We start from the raw sequence: 20,342 nt of genomic DNA, 5'->3' as shown, positions 1-20,342 counted from the left end.
AGGGTCTCAGAGGGCACAGGCCCAGGGTAGTATTTCGCTGTTAACGGAAGAACCGGTGTGAGCTGTATCGCTGGCACAGTCAATGGGCACTCTGGTGCAGCTTCTCATCCGTCAGGCGGAGACTACAGCGCTGTCTGTGAGTTCTCCTTCTACCTCGACAGGTGGGGCTGCAGTTTCAATGTTACTCCAACAACCGATCAATGACGGGGCATACTTAGGAACCGCTGACCCTTCATCCTCTATTGCTTCCCAAAGGGCCCCTTCTTTTGGCTCCAGAGGACATTCTATAAAAGGAGGGTTGATGGATTCAAGGAATTATGACAAGGGGCTACATGATCAGTCTAGTGGGTCAGGCCCCGCGTTATTTCTTTCCCACCTCCTTACCGTTAGATCCCATAAAGAGACAAGCGATGTTGGATTGCGTCTCTTCTCTTCTTTCCGCAGGGGTCATTTGTGCAGTTACGGATGTACAGAGACACCAGGGATTCTACTCAAACCTGTTCTTGGTCACAAAACCAAGAACTAATATATATATTTTATTTATTAGTATTTAGCCTTCCTAGACTAGTACAAATCCGCAGCTGGAGAGGAGTCTCTGTCAGCAGTGAAGCAGAGGCTGGGGAGTGTACTGTGTACTTTTCCCGGGCAGATCTTGACGCCTCAGGAGATCCCATCGCACCCTCTTCTGTGGAGGGGTGGGGGGGGGACTTTAAAACCCAGCTCCACTCCTCTGTGCTTCAGCCGCCTCTCTCTTAGTCCCCAGTGCGTGTCATTTCACTGCAGATGTCACATCAGAGGACTCCCCTGAACTACTGTCTGATGGAAACCATCACTCTGAGGACAGACCTCAGTTTCACACTGAGCATATACTTACACATTTTGCCCTTTGTGACAGGAACACAAATCAATGGTACAAAATTCTGGCTAATATGCATAGCTGAGACAATCTTAGGATGGAAATAGAAGTCTTGGCCATATGTTACTTTACTTGACAGCCTTGTTTAAAACTCACTCTTTTCAGAGCTGCTATCAGTGAGGGATTTTTTTTATGTTCTTGCTTTTTTTCTTTCCTGCTAAAATGATCACTCACTTTGGGTCACATAGCAGCTATGAGCCTGTTTTATTACTCCGTTTACTCTTCTGCCCTGAACACTCTGAACCAATCTTGGTTCATTGTAGGTCAAGAAGATCAGCCAGTAGCATATGCTTTGGGACTGCAGGAGGGATCATTTTAACAAGGACCAATGTGTGCAGGTGGGGTATAGTTTTTCCTCAAATATATATATATATATATATTTATATTTGCAGCATGTTTATGGACACACCTGAAGATGAAAAGACAAAGCTTATAAGCTGCCTTGGTGCATTTAGACAGTACTGGAGTGACCTTCCTCAGGTATGAATATTACATTATTATTATAAGTGTTTTTCAAAAAGAAGACACAAAAAAAAACCCAATTTAGAAAAAGAGTAAATGAAGCAAGGAAAATAGCACCTATTGACGTTATAGAATCACTGTTGTGTTTTTGTTTTTTTTTTTGTTTATTTTTCAGTGGGGTTTTAAAAAAAACCAAAAACATCCAAATAGAAAATGTTTCAATTGATAACTTTGTTACCAGCGAACATAAAGTAATGACCATTGTCGAGGTGACACTTCTGCTATTCTCAAATACTCGGGGTGATGCCACACTCTGTTAAATACAATTTTCAGAATAATCATGTGTACAGTAAGTTAGGATATATAAATGGCATGTTGGAGATGATGACCTTTTTTGTTTTATCCATAGATAGTTATTAAAAACAAGCAATATAAAGTTTATTTAAATGGTACCCAACCAAATGCTGTAAATATGCGTCATGTTAGACATCAAGTGTAACTGGACGTATACTGTATAAACATCCTTGCAGTGTTGGTGCTGCATTCAGAATTTTACTGACAGAATTTAGTACATTGCAGTGTTATGAATAAGTTTCACTTACTGTATTTTAATGTCATGGCGCGGCGATGTCCGACTGCACCTAGCGGCTAATTGTATCTGCCCCATGGTTCTCAAAATAAGTCAGAAGTTACTTTTGTTAATATACAAAGTGCTTACATTTTTGCTAAAACCATACAATGATTGTTTGTATCTCTTGTTCTATTTGTATAATATTTTATTATACGTTTAGGATTCCCATGAGCAATGTGTCCAGTGGATTGTGAGGTTTATACATGGACAACACAGTCCAAAAAGAATCTCTTTCCTCTATGACTGTCTGGCAATGGCTGTAGAAACATCTGTTCTTCCTCCAAGGTATGTTCTTATGGGGAACTATAGTGAAACATCCTGTTTTTAAACAAATATGTTATTCACTGATCTGAGAGATACATGTATGCAGAAGTACTCGCATATTGTTAGTTTGAGTTCCTTACATGAATCTATTATGTACAGTCTTTGTAATAAGCTTGTTGATTCCTTCTGATGGTATTGATGCTTAATGTTGGTTTGCACACAAATTCCTCTATACTATATATCCATTTCCAAGTGTCCTCTTGATGTGAGGTGTAGATCTATATGGATAAAAATGACATTAGTTGGCAAGTGTCTGTTTGCTACTTTTGAGTGCTTTACATTGTTTGCAGCTATTTATATTAAACTGTGCAAGTATTTAGAAAATACTTTTTTGTTATTTCTAGTTGTATTCCTCTAGACTGTAACCAGCAATGTGTTGTAGATTCATCCACTTTAACCTTCCATTCACTTCTCCTTGATGTAAATTACACGTATGAACATTTTACATCAAATCAAGTTCTTTATTTATGTTGTATGTATCTTGATTTAACTGTTTCAGATCCCCTACCCCACACCCAAAAAACCTCTTCATTGTGTAGGATTGTGGTTATTGGAAACTGTAGTTGATGAATGTACCGCGGCACACCAATATCTATTCTAACACATATAAAACTAAATCAAAGAAAGATGTAATCTAATAAAAGATATAATTCTATCAAACAGCTATACAAATGGAAATTGAAAGTCAAATCAAAATCTAACCACATTCATTACAGGCATTTCATATATATTTTTTTCTGTTAACTGAAATAACCATGCAGTTTGTGTTATTCCAGTATTTAGCTAATTGTTTGTTTATTTTCACAGAATGGTTTGTGAAGCCTTATTAAACTCCGATGCTTTGGAATGGGAGAGAACACAACTTTGGGTCTTAACATTTAAGCTTGTCCTGAAAATCATTGGTGGAGTTGATTATAAGGTAAGTGTGTACATGCTCCATTTTATATTCTTGTTGGGTTTTTATTTGTCTGTACACTCATCAAGTCTCATTATTTCAAATGCATACCACATCTCTGAGACTAGGACTGTTGCAAGAAGTGTATTCACAGTCCAAACAGAAGTTTATTTTAACAGTCTTATTTAATTATGATATGACCTTTTTAGTGTGGATAAATATGTCCTTAGAAATGTGTGGATAAATATGTCCTTAGAAATATAGACATTAAAAATCCAGACTGTCAAAAGTACAAAGATGCTGAATTAAAAAATGTAGAAAGTAACATAAATATTGCTGTTATCGTCAGGCAAAGAATATATATTAAGAAGAAAAAAAAGTTTAGCATAGGTGTTTTTCTTACTGATTCTGAGATAAATTGCTGCTTTCAGCACCAGTTAGAACACCCTCCCCCCCCCCCCCCAAACCCCGCAGTACGTTGATACAGAGTAAAACTGAACATAAGCACAAAACAAAATTTTGCTAATACAAAACGGATAAGTATTTAGCATAAAACTTAGAACAATATGCAATAAATATATATCCATAAATTATTTACATTTATTAAGTTGTGTATTAAATTATTGATTATTATGTAATTGAATATTAAAAATATGAACTATTTGGTATCAGATAGATGTTCTTTCTAGAACTCTTAGCTTATAGTCAATCTAAAGAAGAATTACTACCTGTCCACTGAAGTTTATAACATAAATATCTAAAATTAGGTGAGAGGAAAAAGTTGATTGAGCTAGAGGGACTTGTCAAAACAGAATTTATTAATAATGAAAAAAGGATCTTTTAACTCTGAGAGTAAATATGGAGAAAAGTTATATTAAATGGGCTAGTAATTCGGTCATCAAGACATTTAGAGCGATGTAGATTCTTTGAAATACTCCAGGTGATGGTAAATTATTTTCAGTATTTTGCAATATGCTTGTCATAGACTCCCATGTTTTACACAGACCATATTCTGCTAGTAAAAGAAGAGAACTCTGTAGACTCAGGAGAATTTGGAAGTAATAAGACTAGTGGCAAGTAAATATGGGCAATTCTGGGTGTTTGACATGAAGCAAATTCAAAATTAAATCTCTTACCAGATGTTTAGAGTAGCTTCACCAAATGTGTACAAAGAAACCAGCTCGGCTACGGTTTCTCCGACAGAATCCTAACGGTGAACCATAGATTTGTGTACCCTGGAGCGTGCAAGATACTAGCAGTAATGCAGTTTGTAGGCATTTTTTTAATGTGAACAGATATTGATTAATGATTTAGCCAGGCTGCTTCTAATCTTGGTCTGGTCCCAGTGGAAACCTTGATCTCCGATATCGCCCGTTTGTTCTCCCTAAGTTACTTCTCTTGAGACGAAGGGGAAACTACAGCATTGAACATAGTGGTAATGAGCCTATTAGAGAGAGAACGCAGAAAGCAAAGAAATTCTAATACATTTTATTCCATCTGCTTTACTTGTCTGACTTCTGCTGAAAAAGGGAAAATGGGGGGGAGGGAATGTGAAAGATGTGTATAAAGGGCACTCTTTTATTTCACGATATAGATTAGTTTTCTGTTAAGAATAATATCTTTATTAAATTGATACAATTAGCGAAATATTAAAAACACTGAATGGATGAGTGAACATAATAACCGAATACATAAAATAAGCAAACTGTTAAGAAGTAGTAAGAATACTACTATGCTGTCTCACTTGCTCTACTAATATTAGATAATAGCGCTTGAATGTGGTAAATATATCACGTTCACTATGTACACCTACTATTCACAATAAACAAAAGTGTAAATGTCTTATTAATAGTTGAATCAAACCTTAGATTCGGGTATATTCGTTTATATGAACAATAAGACACTATGAATATCGTCCTACTCCTCAGTGGGCTTCCTCTCAGAGCCTTATATTAGCTCCTAGTGGCGTGCCACAGATTAACCCAATAGGCTAGTAATACCATCTACTGTCATGTATGTTCACCACCACTCTCCTCTATCCGATGGTGTATAAATGGTTAAATGACAGGCATCATCTAGCAGTTAATATTAATTATCCTGTGGTTCATCTTGGATGTGCACTGTGTTACATACTATTAGATAGCGTTAGACACTTGTTGTTATACTAATATCTTACTAACACACTAGGATAGTATAAAGCGTAACCCCTTGGGACTAGCACACTTAGGTGCTATACCTCAGAATGTAGCATTAGTCTTGTATAGTTAGATAACACACACACAATTCATTCAGTGTCTTGATGTCAGACACACCTCCTAGACGCTGTCTCTTTCTCCTTCAGCTGCGCCGCTATTAGATTAGCTATTATAAGCCTGTTTGCAGCTATGCTGGGAGCTCATTACGGCGTGGATATCTCTCAATTGAACTCCGTGTTGCTGAACGCAAGTAATACACTAAACATGTGGCATGCTTAGGAAGGTTTTTTTTTTAACAAGTCCTGGGGCTATATTTACTAAACTGCGGGTTTGAAAAAGTGGAGATGCTGCCTATAGCAACAATCCGATTCTAGTTATCTTTTTTTTTTTTTGTTAGTACATTGTACAAAATGACAGCTAGAATCTGGTTGCTATAGGCAACAGCTCAACTTTTTCAAACCCGCAGTTTAGTAAATACACCCCCTTGTCACTGTGGAGACTTAATAATGCAGCCCAGCAGCTGGATCTTGACGCTGAAGTACTGGGCACAGACTTTGAATGACAGCAAACATTTGTAGACCAAAACACAAACTTAAACCGTACATTAACACTTTAAGAATGGCAATAAAATGTGAGGTTGAGCTAAAAGCAAATTTATAACGCATACTGTAAAAACATCACTAAAAATTCCAACCTACAATCAATTTAGAACAAAACCCTTCATTAATTTAAACTTTTTAATTTTCTCTTTCAGTCTATCTGTTGGACACTGCTACATGGGTTGTGAGAGTGGAGGTGGAGTTGGCACTTAACAGGTTAACTTTGTTAATGTATTAAAGCTGACAATCCCCTCCCCTCTGCAACCCCTTGTAGCCTCTCCGGTCTTGGTTAAGTGACCAAGGGAATTGGGCTTACTTTAAATGACAGGAAAGAATTATTCCTTTTTCTAGTAAATTTTTACTTACATTTTTGCAGCAGTGTGCTCTATTAACTATACAGAGCACATTTATTCACGGCTCTCGCTAACATCGGAAGTTTTATTTTCTATTTTTTTCTTATTTTAAAAACTACTCTGCCTTAACAAGCGGCTTATAGCTGCTGCCACGCTGGTTCAAAACATATATCCCGGCGCTGCCAGAAACGGCAAAGACCGCCGGTAATCAGAATGCCAGGGGCCGGCCTACTGGAATATACCAAGTCCCCTCCTTAACAAAGGAGGGGGGCACTTGTTCCACCAGAAAAAACGGCCATCAGTAATCTGCTATTAGCGACTGCTGCATAATATAGGAGGGGGTGATCTACGGTATCAAAGGCCTCTCCGCAAACTCTTCTCTCTCTCGGCCTCTCTGGCTCAGTCCATACCTGGTTCTGCTCTTACCTCACTAACCGCAACTTCTCTGTCTCCATGTCTGGCTCCTCTTCCACCCCCTCCCCTCTCCCGGTTGGCATTCCCCAGGGCTCTGTTCTCGACCCCCTTCTCTTTTTGCTCTACACTTCCTCCCTCGGTGCTCTTATCACCTCCTTTTGGTCTTCAGTATCACCTTTATGCTGACGACATTCAACTCTACATCTCTTCTCCTGACCTCTTTTCCACTCTCCTCTCTCGTGTATCTGACTGCCTCTCCGCCACCTCCTGGATGTCCTTGCGCTTTCTCAACATCAATATCTCTAAAACTGAACTTATTGTCTTCCCTCCTGCCAGACTCCCCTCCCATCACAACCTCTCTATCGTTGTCAATAACACTACCATCTCCTCTGTCACCCAACTCCAATTCCTAGGTGTCACTCTTGACTCCTCTCTCTCCTTCGCCCCCCATATCCAATCCCTTGCCCAAGCCTGTCTCTTCCAACTGCGCAACATCGCCCGCATCCGGCCCTTCCTCTCTCAAGATGCCACCAAAACAATCATCCACTCTTTCATCATCTCCCGCCTCGATTACTGCAACTTCCCCTCACTGGTCTCCCCCTCTCCCATCTTGCCTCCCTCCGATCCGTTCTCAATGCGGCTGTCTCTCACGCCGCTCCTCCTTTACTTCCCCTCTCTACCACCCCCTACACTGGCTCCCCTTCCCCTACAGGATCCTTTTCAAAACTCCTCACCACCACTTATAAAGCTCTCTCCCAGTCTACTGCCCCCTATATCTCTAACCTCCTCACCACTTACACTCCGGTCCGCTCCCTGCGCTCGGCCAATGACCGTCACCTCTTCTCCACTCTAGAATCCAGGACTACTCCCGAGCTGCCCTCCTACACTGGAATGACCTCCCTCGCTCCATCCGTCTCTCTCCCAACCTGTACTCCTTCAAACGGGCACTTAAAACCCACCTGTTCCTTAAAGCCTACCAACCAGCCACCTAACCCATCATCCACTCTTTTTTCGTTCTCCCTCTCTCCCCTGGCCCCTCTCTCTTCTCTCACCCTGCTTCACTGGCTCCCTTTCGTGCCTGTTTTTGTTTCACCCTCCCTTAGGATGTAAGCTCTTAAGAGCAGACCCCCCCCCCCCCTCCCCTCCTGTCTCCATACTGGTTCTTCTGCCCTGTCTTTACTCCATATGTCTTCCTCGAGTGCCTGAAGCATTGGTACTTTGTGTTTATTGTTCTGTATTTTGTCACCCTGTTTTGTACTACTGTTTGTGCTGTGTACGGCGCTGCGGAAACCTTGTGGCGCCCAACAAATAAAGGATAATAATAATAATAGTAGATCACCTTGTGACCAGCAGAAAAGTCGAAGAGGAACAGGAAAACTGTGCAGTCGGAGGATACTAAGGACAGAGTACCCCCTGCAGTCTCAAGCAAGTAGTATATTCCAAGGGCGCCTAACACTGCCCGGGAAAAAGAGCAGCAGACATTCTCTGAGACACTGAGTTTCTGCCAGACCTCTCCTGCTCCATAAGACATCTTAGACTGATTGGAAGGCTAAGTTCCACTTTTCTTATATTTCTATATCATAGATAGGGGTATATTGAAATTAAAGTTGTTGTTGCAATAACATTTTTAATAAAATATAGAATACTAATTGCATAACACATAGCCTTATCAGGGGATACAAATTTTTGACTCTATCATAGACTAGGTAGTTTCTCTCTGTTTCCTTGTGAGTGATTGCCTGTATTTCAGTCTTTTACTGTTCTACTGTTCCCTTAAAAAAAATGTCTGATATGGGAAAGGCACCTCAGGCAAAATATTATACCTGCTCTAAGTGTAAAGATAAGTTACCAATGAGACTACAGGACCCAGTGGCGCTTTGTGCTGTCTGCAGCAGGGGTACACTGACCGTGCAGGCTCAGATTAACCAGCATGGGCAAATGGCCTGACACAGGGGGTTGAGACATTGGTTAAACTGCTATTGTTAAATTAATTTTATCGCTTACCAATAAAGCATTGTCCAATGCGATTGTTGTGGTTCCAACGCACAATGTATTTAATTGCAAAATATAGCAGGATTTCACAGCAAGCCATTGTTACACATTAAAGATGTTTAAAATAAAGCAGGAAAGTATAAAAACACAGAATACATTACATCTTCCTTATAGGGTTAACCCAGGTTCAATGAATGCAACCATGCTCTCACGATGCCAGGATCAAAGAGTGGTACAACAAAAGCCAGCATGCTTGTATATACTGTACAGATAACACTCAGTGAGGTCTTCATTGGTCCAGGGTTAATGATATTCAGTTCCTTGCAAGTTATAGGTCAGTTCATTTGATCCTTACAAAGGGTGAGAGGAACCTTCCCCCACCCCATTGTTCACATGTTTTGACTCTGAATGACCAGTTCATACTGACCCAAAAAGTACTTTTGAGTATTAATCTCATATTGCTTGTATCTTGTGATCGCTATTCCATCCACAACGGGTTAATTCTGGTGAAATAAGCTTTAATATGAGACCAAACTCTTTACCTTTTAAAACATCTGAACCATAAATACCTTTACTACAGTATTCTATATGCATAAATAAACAATCTAATACATTTTACTAATAAATGAATATGGATTGAAACCTTAATAAATATGAACTATATATATAAGTGAAAGTGTAAATGCAAGTGTATGCGTGCATTATTTATCGTGCAATTCCGCCATGACACATGGAGTACTGATTGCAATTGCACGGTAAAACAATATTAATATACTTTCTTTTATCCAATTATTCGACTCTCGCACTATCTAAACCAACAGAGATTCCAACGGTTGCAGCAGTACTCCCCCTTACCTCAGTAGCAATTGACACCCTCGTTACAGGCATGACTACGGGGACCGCCGAGTCCACAGACTTGGGACTGGCTGGGGCTCCGTCTGTCCTCACCTCACAAGACTCTCCTACAGGAGAACCGCCTTGTTCTGCTTTCCTAGTTAGAGGACTTGATAGGTTAAACCGGTTCTTGGATGCGCCAAGACTCTTACCCAAAAATAAGCAACACTGATCCGTTAGCCCCCTTCTGACTCTCTCTGATTCAAAGTGATTGCCATAAGAGCAGGGTAAAATGATAGAAGACTTTACACAGTTCATAGACCCAGAAAAGTCTTCCAGATATTAAGGTATTGACAACCTGGTGGTAGCAGTTTGTCAAACATTAGGTATTCTGGATTTTAAAGAGACTGGAACATCAGATCAGAGTCTCCTTAAAAAAGCTAGGAAACGTGCAATCCGCTTTCCTCAATCAGTAGAACTGAAGGAAACGCGGAAGCATTCTGTAAACAACCACATAGGAAATTTACTGTTATGCGAATCTGTCTTTATATCCATCATAGGAGGAGGATCTCAACCGTTGGGAACAGGTTCCAAGGGTTGATTCGCCAGACGCACGCTTAGCACAATACACCACACTCCCTATCCCAGAGACAGCCACCCTGCAGTATAATACTGACCGCAAAATAGAGATATTTTTAAAGTCTATCTACACCGCTTCATTCATACCTATGTTTTCATCTGCATGGTTTGCCAGGGCTATGGAAACATGGGCTGACCAATTAGCAGCAGGTCTGCAAATTTCGGAATTGCTCCCCCTTACCCTGCATCTCAAAGAGGCTTTTGGATATTCATACGAGACTGCCCAGAATGCAGCCTCCATTTCTTCATCTGTTTCTGCAAGTGCAGTAGCGGCCAGCAGAACCTTATGGCTCTGGTCCTGGGATGCAGACTCGGAATCAAAAAAGTTGTTAGAATCACTCCCTTATTCAGCGGGAGTGTTATTCGGCCCTGAACTGGACAGCATAATATGCAAGTCCACAGGAGGCAAAAGTAACTTCCTCCCAGTAAATGTCCCAAATCTAGGACACCGAGGCTTTGTTCATTTAGACAGTTCTTTTGTGGGGGCTCCACTGGCCAAGGCCAGACACATAGACCGAGAACTTCGGCATCTAAAGTACAAGCGTATGGAGGTAGGTCTTCCTCCACCACGAAAATGTCCGTTTCCCAAGCTCACCGAATAACAGTCAGTTTGATGGTCTTCCTCTCTTCGTCGAGGCTGTGGGAGTGGGTGGACGTCTGCTACTGTTCAGAGATCAGTGGACAGCGTCCTCAGAAGACTGTTGGATTCGGAGAGGACCTCAGAGAAACGGATTTATCATAAATATAAAAATCCTCTTTTCTTTTCTTCTAAAATTCGACTCTGTTGCAAACTGTGTCACATTAAAATCATAAGTATGAGGTTTCCTGCACCTCTGACAAACTAGAATTCAAATAATTTTGCGTTATGATGTGATGGTACAGTAGATGTTGAGCAGAGTATTTATGAAAACGTTTCCATTAGTAACTAAGGTGGTGTTGCGAATAGCAACCAATGAGACATTTGCTTTAACTTTGTAATTTTAATTAGAAACATTATAGAATTTGGTTGCTATGCACAGCGCTTCCTTTTTCACTCAGTTAAGTGTAAAAAGCACAATGCCGCTTTTTACACTGACATCCGTCACAGGATGCTGTTTGCAGTCTTTATAGAGCATATCCACAGTAATGTGAGAGGAACCCTGCCAAGGTTCTGTGACTGTTATATATACTATCAGAGAATGCACCATTATGTCACTTCCTCAAATGTATGAACTCCAACAGCGGGGATGTGAAGCAGAGGTTGGCGCAAAATGAAAAAGAAAATGATACATATCCATGGTTAGTTAATCATAACGAAACAGTTTTTTCACAATAAATATTGTATTTTTTTCATTCTTTCTGTCTAGAATTTCTACTTCACATTTCTGACTGGTTAAAATATGAATTGCTTTTTATTTAGTAACATTGTACACTACCTGTTTTGTGAAAGTTTTTTTATATTTATTTAAATGATATTTGTTTACAATTGCTTAATTATTTTAAACTTTAAGAGAGGACATCTCGTAGCCAGCAATAGCAAGGATGGTAGATTGGTTTACTGTCAATATATTTGTTACTTAGAGCATTGATTTCTTTAAGTAAGTATTTTCATTGTTTAGTTTAGTTATGCTTTAATTAAATTGTTCTTCTTTTAATCTTTTTCGTTCTTGTCCAGGGAGTAAGAGATCTCTCAAAAGTGATAGTGGAGAAAATTCATACTATTCCGAACACTGTGAGCTCTGCTGTTGTACAGCAGCTTCTAGCAGCAAGAGAGGTAACAATAATTTCTGAAAAATGCTGAAACACCTGCAACTTTGTTTGCTATGAATAACCTATCACTATAGTCTTGCCATAATTTTCCATAGTGTTGTTCTTTCGAAAACTTAAAACATAAGGGTCTGCTTGGAGACCATATTCTAATACCAGCAAATGTGACCCAGCATTGCACAGTGCCTAGTGTGTGACAAAATTACTATAAATGTAATTTTTAATATATTCATGATTAAGTTTGGATGTATTGTAGTGTAAATAATGTCATTAGTGAAATGGATATGTATGAATGTTGAGAATGACTGACTCACTGTGTGTACAATGATTTATTTGATTTTATTTATATGTTTAAATGAGATCTAAGACAATGGGCATGCACAAAGTACTATCACCATCAGAAGACACTGAGGTTCCACACATATAATACAATGGTATCATAAATATAGTGCAACAGTTACACATTCTCCTCCAATGTGCAGCACGGTAGCTAACTGGTTAGCACTTCTGCCTAACAGCACTGGGGTCATGAGTTCAATTCCTGACCATGGCGTCATCTGTGTGGAGTGTGTACGTTCTCCCTGTGTTTGCTTGGGTTTACTTCGGGTGCTCTGGCTTCCTCAAACACTCCAAAAACATACTAGTAGGTTAATTGGGTCCCTATCAAATTGACCCTAATTTGTCTGTGTGTGCGTTATGGAATTTAGACTGTAAGCTCGATTGCGTCAGGGACTCAGGCGCTATATAAACAAATGATCATAATGATGAGAAATTCGCAGCCAGATTCATTTTCAACAGCTGTGTTTGGTTCTCTCCATATTCTGTAACAACTGGAGCATTATAGTAGCTGTCTAGCAGCTGATCTGGCTAAATTTAAAACTAGGACAATGTCCTAAATAAAGGGAAAAGAAACCCCCCTTTTTTTTTTTTTTTTTTTTACAAAAGATTGAAGTGTGAGATTGTAATAAGACAACTTTGTGATTAAAACATGTAAATTTGCTTTATTGTGTAGGAATTATATTGGTATTTGGGAATGACTTTAACTAGAACTAATCTTGCTTTTTTTGAGATTATATGGAGTCTGATTTTGTGTGCATGTCAATTCACCTATGTTGCATAAACAATTTTAATTCAGTCTTTCCTGACCCTAAAATGATAGCTGGTTGGCTCTATTTCCTATTTGTGCATGCCTTACTTATTACACTATTCAAATGGTACTATAGATGGGATTTATGTTTTTTTTTTTGGGGGGGGGGGGGGGGGGAATAAAAGGCAAATATATCTTTGTTATGTGGTTGTCCCGTATGTTTGACTTCAGAAATATGAGAACCCAAGATCAGTCTCCAATAATAAATGTAAATAATCCGGAAGGTAAGCTTGAAGTGCTAATGTTGATATTTCTTTTTGTAGGTTGTAGCCTACATTTTGGACCGGAATGCATGCCTTCTTCCAGCATACCTGGCAGTAACAGAAATCCGCAAACTTTATCCTGAAGGAAAACTTCCACATTGGGTAAGACTAAACAAAACAACTAATAATGGAAAAATTGCTTATGCAGAGACTTGTTTGTTTATGTTGCAGTTGATTTCTCTTTCCTACCATTGGGGGACACTGAGACATTGGGGTATATTAGTGGGTGTAGGAGTCTAGGCACTTATCATCTTCTTTGATCTTCACTCTACTCCCCTACGATGCCCCTCCTCTCCTGTGGATACCTTCATTTCTTTTAAGTGCCTAGGAGATAGGTCACTTCGGTATAAGGCTCCTGCCTATATTTGTATTACTGTTATGTGTCACACTTTTACACAGAGAATATCACTGACTGATATTAGCGCTACTAACCTGAGAGGCGCGGAGTCTAACACACCACCCGTGTTCACCAGGGACCCCCGCAAGGAGGTTTGGGCTTTGCTGCGTGCGATGTGCTGGTTGCGGTTCTCCCAGGAAGTCACCAGTGCAGCGAATAGAGGGTAGTCAGACAGGCCGAGTCGAAACCAAGGAAGCGAGGTACCATAGAGAGTAGGCAAGAGTAGTCAGGGACGGTCCAAAGGTCAATACCAGTGCGGGCAGCGAAGTACAAAGGAAATCCGGAAGAGAGGTCAAACAAGCCAAGGAGTCTTTACACAGGAGGTCAGGAACAGGAATGCAACTAAATGCTGGAGCAGGGTAGAACCAATACTCTGGCACTACACCTGTGTTAGAGGCTGCTTTATATACCCTAATGTGCCTCCTGATAGGGTTAGGGAGATTTAGGCAGTTTAGACATGCTGGCTGCAGACAGGTGAGTAGAGATAGAGTTCTGCTGCTAGGCAACAGGACGTGGATTACGGAGAGAAGGTGTCTGTCTACGGCGCCTGTGGAGAGCGCGGAGACGGCACCTGACATTATGTTTTTATTTTTACTCTTATCCAGGTGCAGCGCGTGACTCGATCTCAAGACCCAGAGGAGTGAATAAGACTGCAGCTCTGTTCACTCTGGGTCCCAGCGCAGGTAAGAGGCAGCCTAGTCTCCTTTCCCTGGCACCTCTGCTGGTAGTCTCCCCTACAAACGATGTAAGAGGGCCACGTTATTGTTTCTCTGCTTTGAGCAGTAGCTACAAGGGGCCCATTATTATTATTTTATCAGCCATATACACGGCCGTGTCCCCATTACTTTATAGGCGGTCAGGAGTAAAGCTCTATCAGTCTCTCCTCCCCGCCTGCTCCTGCATGCCGGCAGATTACCTCCACCCCTATTCATGAGCAGTGGGGGTACGGAGACAACAATCGTACTCAGTACGAGGTGATCCCGTTTTAAAAAAGAGTACACACATCCTGGGCAATTTAATTTCTTGTGTGTGGACTCTAGAAATGTCAGCCATAGATGGCGCTGGTGATGCACGCTGATTGCCAAACAAAGGCATCAGTGTTCCATGGAGGCAGCCCTATTGAGGGAGGTCTGTAGGATGGACGGACTCCCTACTTACTGCCGCGGAAGCGGCCATCTGAACAAGGAGATCTCATGCTGCACGCTGCTCCTCTGCTCTGCCTCTCCTCTACTGGTATCATTGCACTCTGATTGTATTACCTTACTAGGCTGTTTACACAATGAGGACTATTATTCAGGGTCTTGGGATTGGTGTATTTACAAGGATTTACCTTTGTATTGAGATCTTGTAACATCCGTTTCCTTTGTAATCAGACTGTAGTTCTCAGACTTTTCTAAACGTTAAGAATACAACTTCCACAGTGTATACCCTATTTAATTTGTATATATTTTAAATATGAGTGAGAAGGGGACGTCCAAAAACAAGGGATACTCTGCCATGTCTGCACTGCATTATACCTTTGCCAAATGTAATACTAAATTATCTGTTGGACAGCCTAACCAGGATGCTCGCTGCACGGCATGCGGGGCTGAAATCCAAGAGCAAAGCGCTCCAGCACAGGGGCAGCAGTCACGGAAGAGCCGCTCAGGGCTAGGTCGCTGACAACAGCCATGGTGGAGCTCACCCGGGTGATGATACGATCTGCAGAGGTACGTGAGGTTTCTGTTCCACACACTTGTACACATTCACTTGTACACAGTCAATCAGGTCAGGAAGAGGAACACCTGCTTGCAGCATCAAACAGGGCCAAGAGTATCATCTCTGATGCATCTTAGGGCTGCAGACAGGATTCTGACCATTCCTCAGAAGAGGAGGGTGAAGTAGATTTCGATCTACAGGATGACTCCCTCAACTCAGTAGATTCTACCTCTGCCCTGAATGTATATAACGCTCATTCTGGGAATCAGACATTCCTTAGGTTTTTTCTGAACCTGAGCCCATGGCCCCTGCAGAGTTCTCCCTGTTTAAGAAAACTAAGGTGCAGGTGGCTGCTTTTCCACTATGCCCTCAGAAGATGGAGATGGTATCTGACACATGGCAGAGGCCAAATAAACATTTTATGATGTCTGGTAGATTTAAATCTCTTTACCCGCTTCCACCACAATATTCCATTAAATGGGAAGCTGACACCCCTGTGGGACGTTGTTTTCCTCTTCGGTTATTCCGACTCAGCAGCGGGTTTCACTAAGGGACCCCACTGATAAAAAGTGCATTCAGGCCCTTCATTCAGCTTGCATTGCGTCAGGCAGCATGTTTAGACCCAATATGGAGGTTGTCTGGGCTAACAAAGCTATGCAGCATTGGGCGGGACTGCTGGTTAAGGGTATCCAGGACGACACCCCAGGTGCAGAAATCCTTTCCTTGGCCGAGAATATCTTTGACACCACAGATTATGTAGGCCAGGCAGCCATGGATGCGGTGTCTGTCAATGCCAGATTCTCTGCCCTCTTCGCAGCTCGTCAACCTTATGGCTACGTTCTTGGACTGTGGACGCCGATTCAAAGCGAGCTCTAGAGGGGTTGCCTTTTGATGGGGTTACTCTCTTTGGGTCAGAGTTAGAGAAAGTCATTCAGGTGGCCACAGGAGGGAAGAGCAGTGCTCTACCCATGGGTTCCAATAAACCTTGTCAAGGACGGTTTCGGTCCTTTCGTTCCTTTGCCCGGGGTTGGGAAACCCGCCCAAGGGTCAATTTTCTGCTCCCGGTGGAACGTATAGCACAGACAGGGGGGCTATTAGGCGAGGGGCCTCGAGATCGGCAGCGTGACCACCTTCCCCCATGGGAATCTGTGGTGGGGGCACGCTTTCTTTGTTTCCAGTGCCAGTGGCAGGCATCCACCGCAGACGTTTGGACACGAGAAATTGTGTCCCGGGGCTATATCATAGATCTAGTCCACTTTCCACCATGAAGATTCTTCACCACCGTACCCCCCCTTTGTTCCCTCAGGCGCAAGGCACTTCAGGAAGCAATCCAGAATTTGCTAACAGGCGGTGTCGTTGTTCCCGTTCCAACACAGGAAAGAAGTCAAGGGTTTTACTCCAGTCTCTTCCTAGTACCAAAACAGGACAGGTCATTGCGTCCAATTTTAAAACTGCAGTCTGTGAAAAAACAGGTAAAGACTCAAAAATTCAGAATGGAGTCCCTTTGAACTGTCAACGCTGGAATGGAATAGGGAGAGTTTCCTGCCTCCATAGACATCAAGAATGCCTACCTGCACGTTCCTATATGGATGGGACACCCATCGCCTTCTCTGCTTTGTGGTAGGAGAATACCATTTCAGGGCCCTACCTTTCGGCCTAGTGACAGGTCCACGAGTGTTTACTAAGGTCATGGAGGGACTCCTGCGACAGAAGGGAGTCACAATAGTTACCTATCTAGACGATCTCCTTCTGAAAGCACCGTCGGCGTTGCTCTTCACTCGTCAAATCCAGATCACTATGCAGTTTCTGGAAGCTCATGGGTGGATTCTCAATTTACCCAAATAATCTCTCATTCTGGCTCAACGCATGCGCTTCCAAGGTCTCATGTTTGACACAATGACCCAGGGAGTCTGTTTGCCGGAGAACAAGGTTGTTGCTCTCTTGCGCAAAACCAGGACTTTACTTGTGCGGAAGGAGGTGTCCATCCTCGGCTGCAAGAAACTCTTGGGAACGATGATTTCAGTGTTCAAGGCCGTGTCCTTTGCACAATTCCACTCTCGCCTCTTCAACAGGAAATTCTTCAAAAGTGGTCAGGGTCTCAGGAGCATAGACAGGCAGATCATTGGCTTGTCAGTACCCACTTGTCTTTCCCTAGCGTGGTGGTTATCCAGATAAAATCTGGACAAAGGTCAGACCCTTCAGGCCGGCCCATGGACCTTAGTTACGACAGACGCAAGTCTGCTAGGTTAAGGAGGGGTAAGAGGATCCCTGAGATTTCAGGGCCGTTGGTCTCTCCAAGAGTTCACACTCTCGATCAGCGCCCTAGAACTCCGAGCGGTATACAGGACGTTGGCGCATGCTCAGAGGTTTCTGGCAGATTCAGTCGGACAATGCCACGGCCGTGGCATATTTAAGTCACCAAGGGGGAACTCGCAGTGTAGGGGCCATGCGGGAAACAGCCAAGATCATGGCATGAACGGAGCGCCACGTACCCCAGATATCGGCGGTTTGCATTCGAGGCGTGTACAATTGGGAGTCCGACTTCCTCAGCAGGCAGAGGGTTCACCCGGGTGAATGGTCTCTCAACAAGCGGGTCTTTGCCCTTCTAGTGGAACGCTGGGGCATGCCGGAAATCGATCTCATGGCTCCAGACTAAACCATCAAGTCCCCTGGTACTGTTCGAAGTCTCAAGACCCTCAAGCACTTTTCACGGATGCCATGACCATTCCATGGCACTTCCGGCTAGTGTACCTATTCCTCCCCCCCGATACCCATGCTCTCGCGGGTACTAAAAAAGTTAAAAAAAGAGCGCGTCCCTGCCATTATGGTAGCTTCCCATTGGCCACGCAGGGTATGGTTTTCAGACATTCTGAAACTGGCAGTGGATCCTTCCCTGCATCTGCCAATGCAACTGGCCCTTCTCATTGAAGGTCCTCTTCTCTGCCACAAATTAGATCAGCTAACTGTAACGATGTGGCCATTGAGACCTTAATTCTCAAGGCCAGGAGTTTTTCACCAGAGGTTATTGGTACTCTGATCAAGGCCAGGAAATTGTCCTCCTCTGACATATATATTATCGAGTCTGGAATACATACATTTCTTGGTGTGAGGGCCAGGGATTCCACACATCCAGGTTTAGTCTCCCTAGACTGCTGGCCTTCCTGCGGGCCGGCCTAGATAAGGCGCTCCGTCTGGGGTCCCTTAAGGTTCAGTTCTCGGCGCACTCCATTTATTTTCAGTGGAAGCTGGCGGTCGTCAAGGATGTTCAGATCTTTTTGCAGGAGGTCCTTCATGTGCAGCCCCCCTTTGTTCATCCAGTAGAGCCTTGGGACCTCAACCTGGTTCTCAATGCACGAATAAATACGCCATTAGATTTGGTGGATTTACGCCATCTCACTTGGAAGACGGTATTCCTATTAGCGATTTTGTCAGCTCGTTGAGTGTCTGAATTAGCAGCGCTCTGCTGCACCTCTCCATTCCTCATATTCCACGAGGATAGAGTGGTCCTTCGCACCCACCGGCTTTCTGTCCTCCGCCTTCCTCTGCTCCTTCTATCTCAAGGAGCGATTTAATGTTGCTGGATGTGGTTCGTGATCTTCGGTATTATGTAGACCGCACAGCCTCAGTCCGTAGGACCAAAGATCTTTTTGTTCTTTATGATGCTCAGAAGCGGGATTGGCCAGCTTCCAAACAGTCGCTTGCCCGCTGAATCAATTACACTATTAGACTGGCTTATGTTCGGGCATCTCAGCCTGTCCCGGTATTGTTGCAGGCTCACTCTACCAGAGCCGTTGGCACTTCTCGGGCGGCGCATCATGGTGCTTCGGCGGAGCAGCTATGCAGAGCGGCTACATGGTCATCTGTCCATAAATTCTCTAAATTCTACAGATTGCAGGGTTTTGCATCCTCTGATGCGAGCTTTGGGCGCAAGGAATTGCGTCAGCCGTTCCAGAGCATTCCCTCCCTTAGAGGCAGCTTTGGTATTTCCCCAATGTCTTGCAGTGTTCCCCAATGGTAAGAAAGAGTAAAGAAGATTTTTACTCACCATAAAATCGATTTATCTTACTCCATGGGGAACACTGCACACCCTCCCTTGCTCTGTAAATCGTTTTGGTGTGTGTTTTTTTTATGTTAATGCTCTTTGCCCTATGGGGGTTCCTTTTCCTCATACACTTGGTTAGTCAAAACTGAGGTATCCACAGGAGAGGAGGGGCATAGTAAGGGAGGAGAGTGAAGATCAAAGAAGATAAGTGCCTAGACTCCTACACCCACTAATATTCCCCAATGTCTCCCAGTGTCCCCCAATGGAGTAAGAGAAATCGATATTTATGGTGAGTAAAAATCTTCTTATTTCAGTAACCTCCTATTGTTCCAGAGCACAAAGCAAACAGGATCCTCTTACCTCTGTCTATTTTGTGTTTACAATGTTTTTGTTCCCATTTGTAAAGCACTTAGAGTATGCTGGTGCTGTATAAATACATTTTAATTATTAAAATAAACTCCTTATTTATTCCATTTACTCCAATTTATTCATGTTCTTAAATTAAAGCATTTTTTATATCTGTATTTGTTCAGATGATTTAATAAAACAGCATCACATTCCCAAATATTGGAGATAGTTAACTTAAATCTAATTTATTTTATTTGTTGTAGAATAAATTAGGCACTGCGTACATAAGAATAACAGGTTCTCTGAGTGGAATGTAAACATATATCTTTTGTTTTTGAGTTTTACAAATGTACATTGAAACATAAATGTATGACCCTGACTTACAAATAGGATATCTCTGCATTAAGAAAAGAAATGTTAGATGTTTTTTATTAAATCCATGGGGTT

The 20,342-nt window shown here is 42.3% G+C and overlaps 1 protein-coding gene across 2 annotated transcripts in view; it reads left to right on the top strand.

Annotated features, from left to right (window-relative positions):
- MED23 (mediator complex subunit 23) overlaps positions 1-20,342 on the top strand; it is a 122,553-nt gene that overhangs the window by 13,086 nt on the left and 89,125 nt on the right. For both annotated transcript variants that reach the window (XM_075203083.1, XM_075203082.1), the window contains exons 3-7: positions 1,309-1,396; positions 2,170-2,294; positions 3,141-3,252; positions 11,909-12,007; positions 13,411-13,512. In XM_075203083.1, coding sequence (XP_075059184.1) covers positions 1,309-1,396; positions 2,170-2,294; positions 3,141-3,252; positions 11,909-12,007; positions 13,411-13,512 — 526 coding nt within the window. The remainder of the gene's footprint in view (positions 1-1,308; positions 1,397-2,169; positions 2,295-3,140; positions 3,253-11,908; positions 12,008-13,410; positions 13,513-20,342) is intronic.

The sequence above is a fragment of the Mixophyes fleayi genome, chromosome 3 (assembly GCF_038048845.1).
Source record: "Mixophyes fleayi isolate aMixFle1 chromosome 3, aMixFle1.hap1, whole genome shotgun sequence".
NCBI lineage: Eukaryota > Metazoa > Chordata > Amphibia > Anura > Limnodynastidae > Mixophyes > Mixophyes fleayi.
This window is presented reverse-complemented; position numbering and strand designations above follow the sequence as displayed.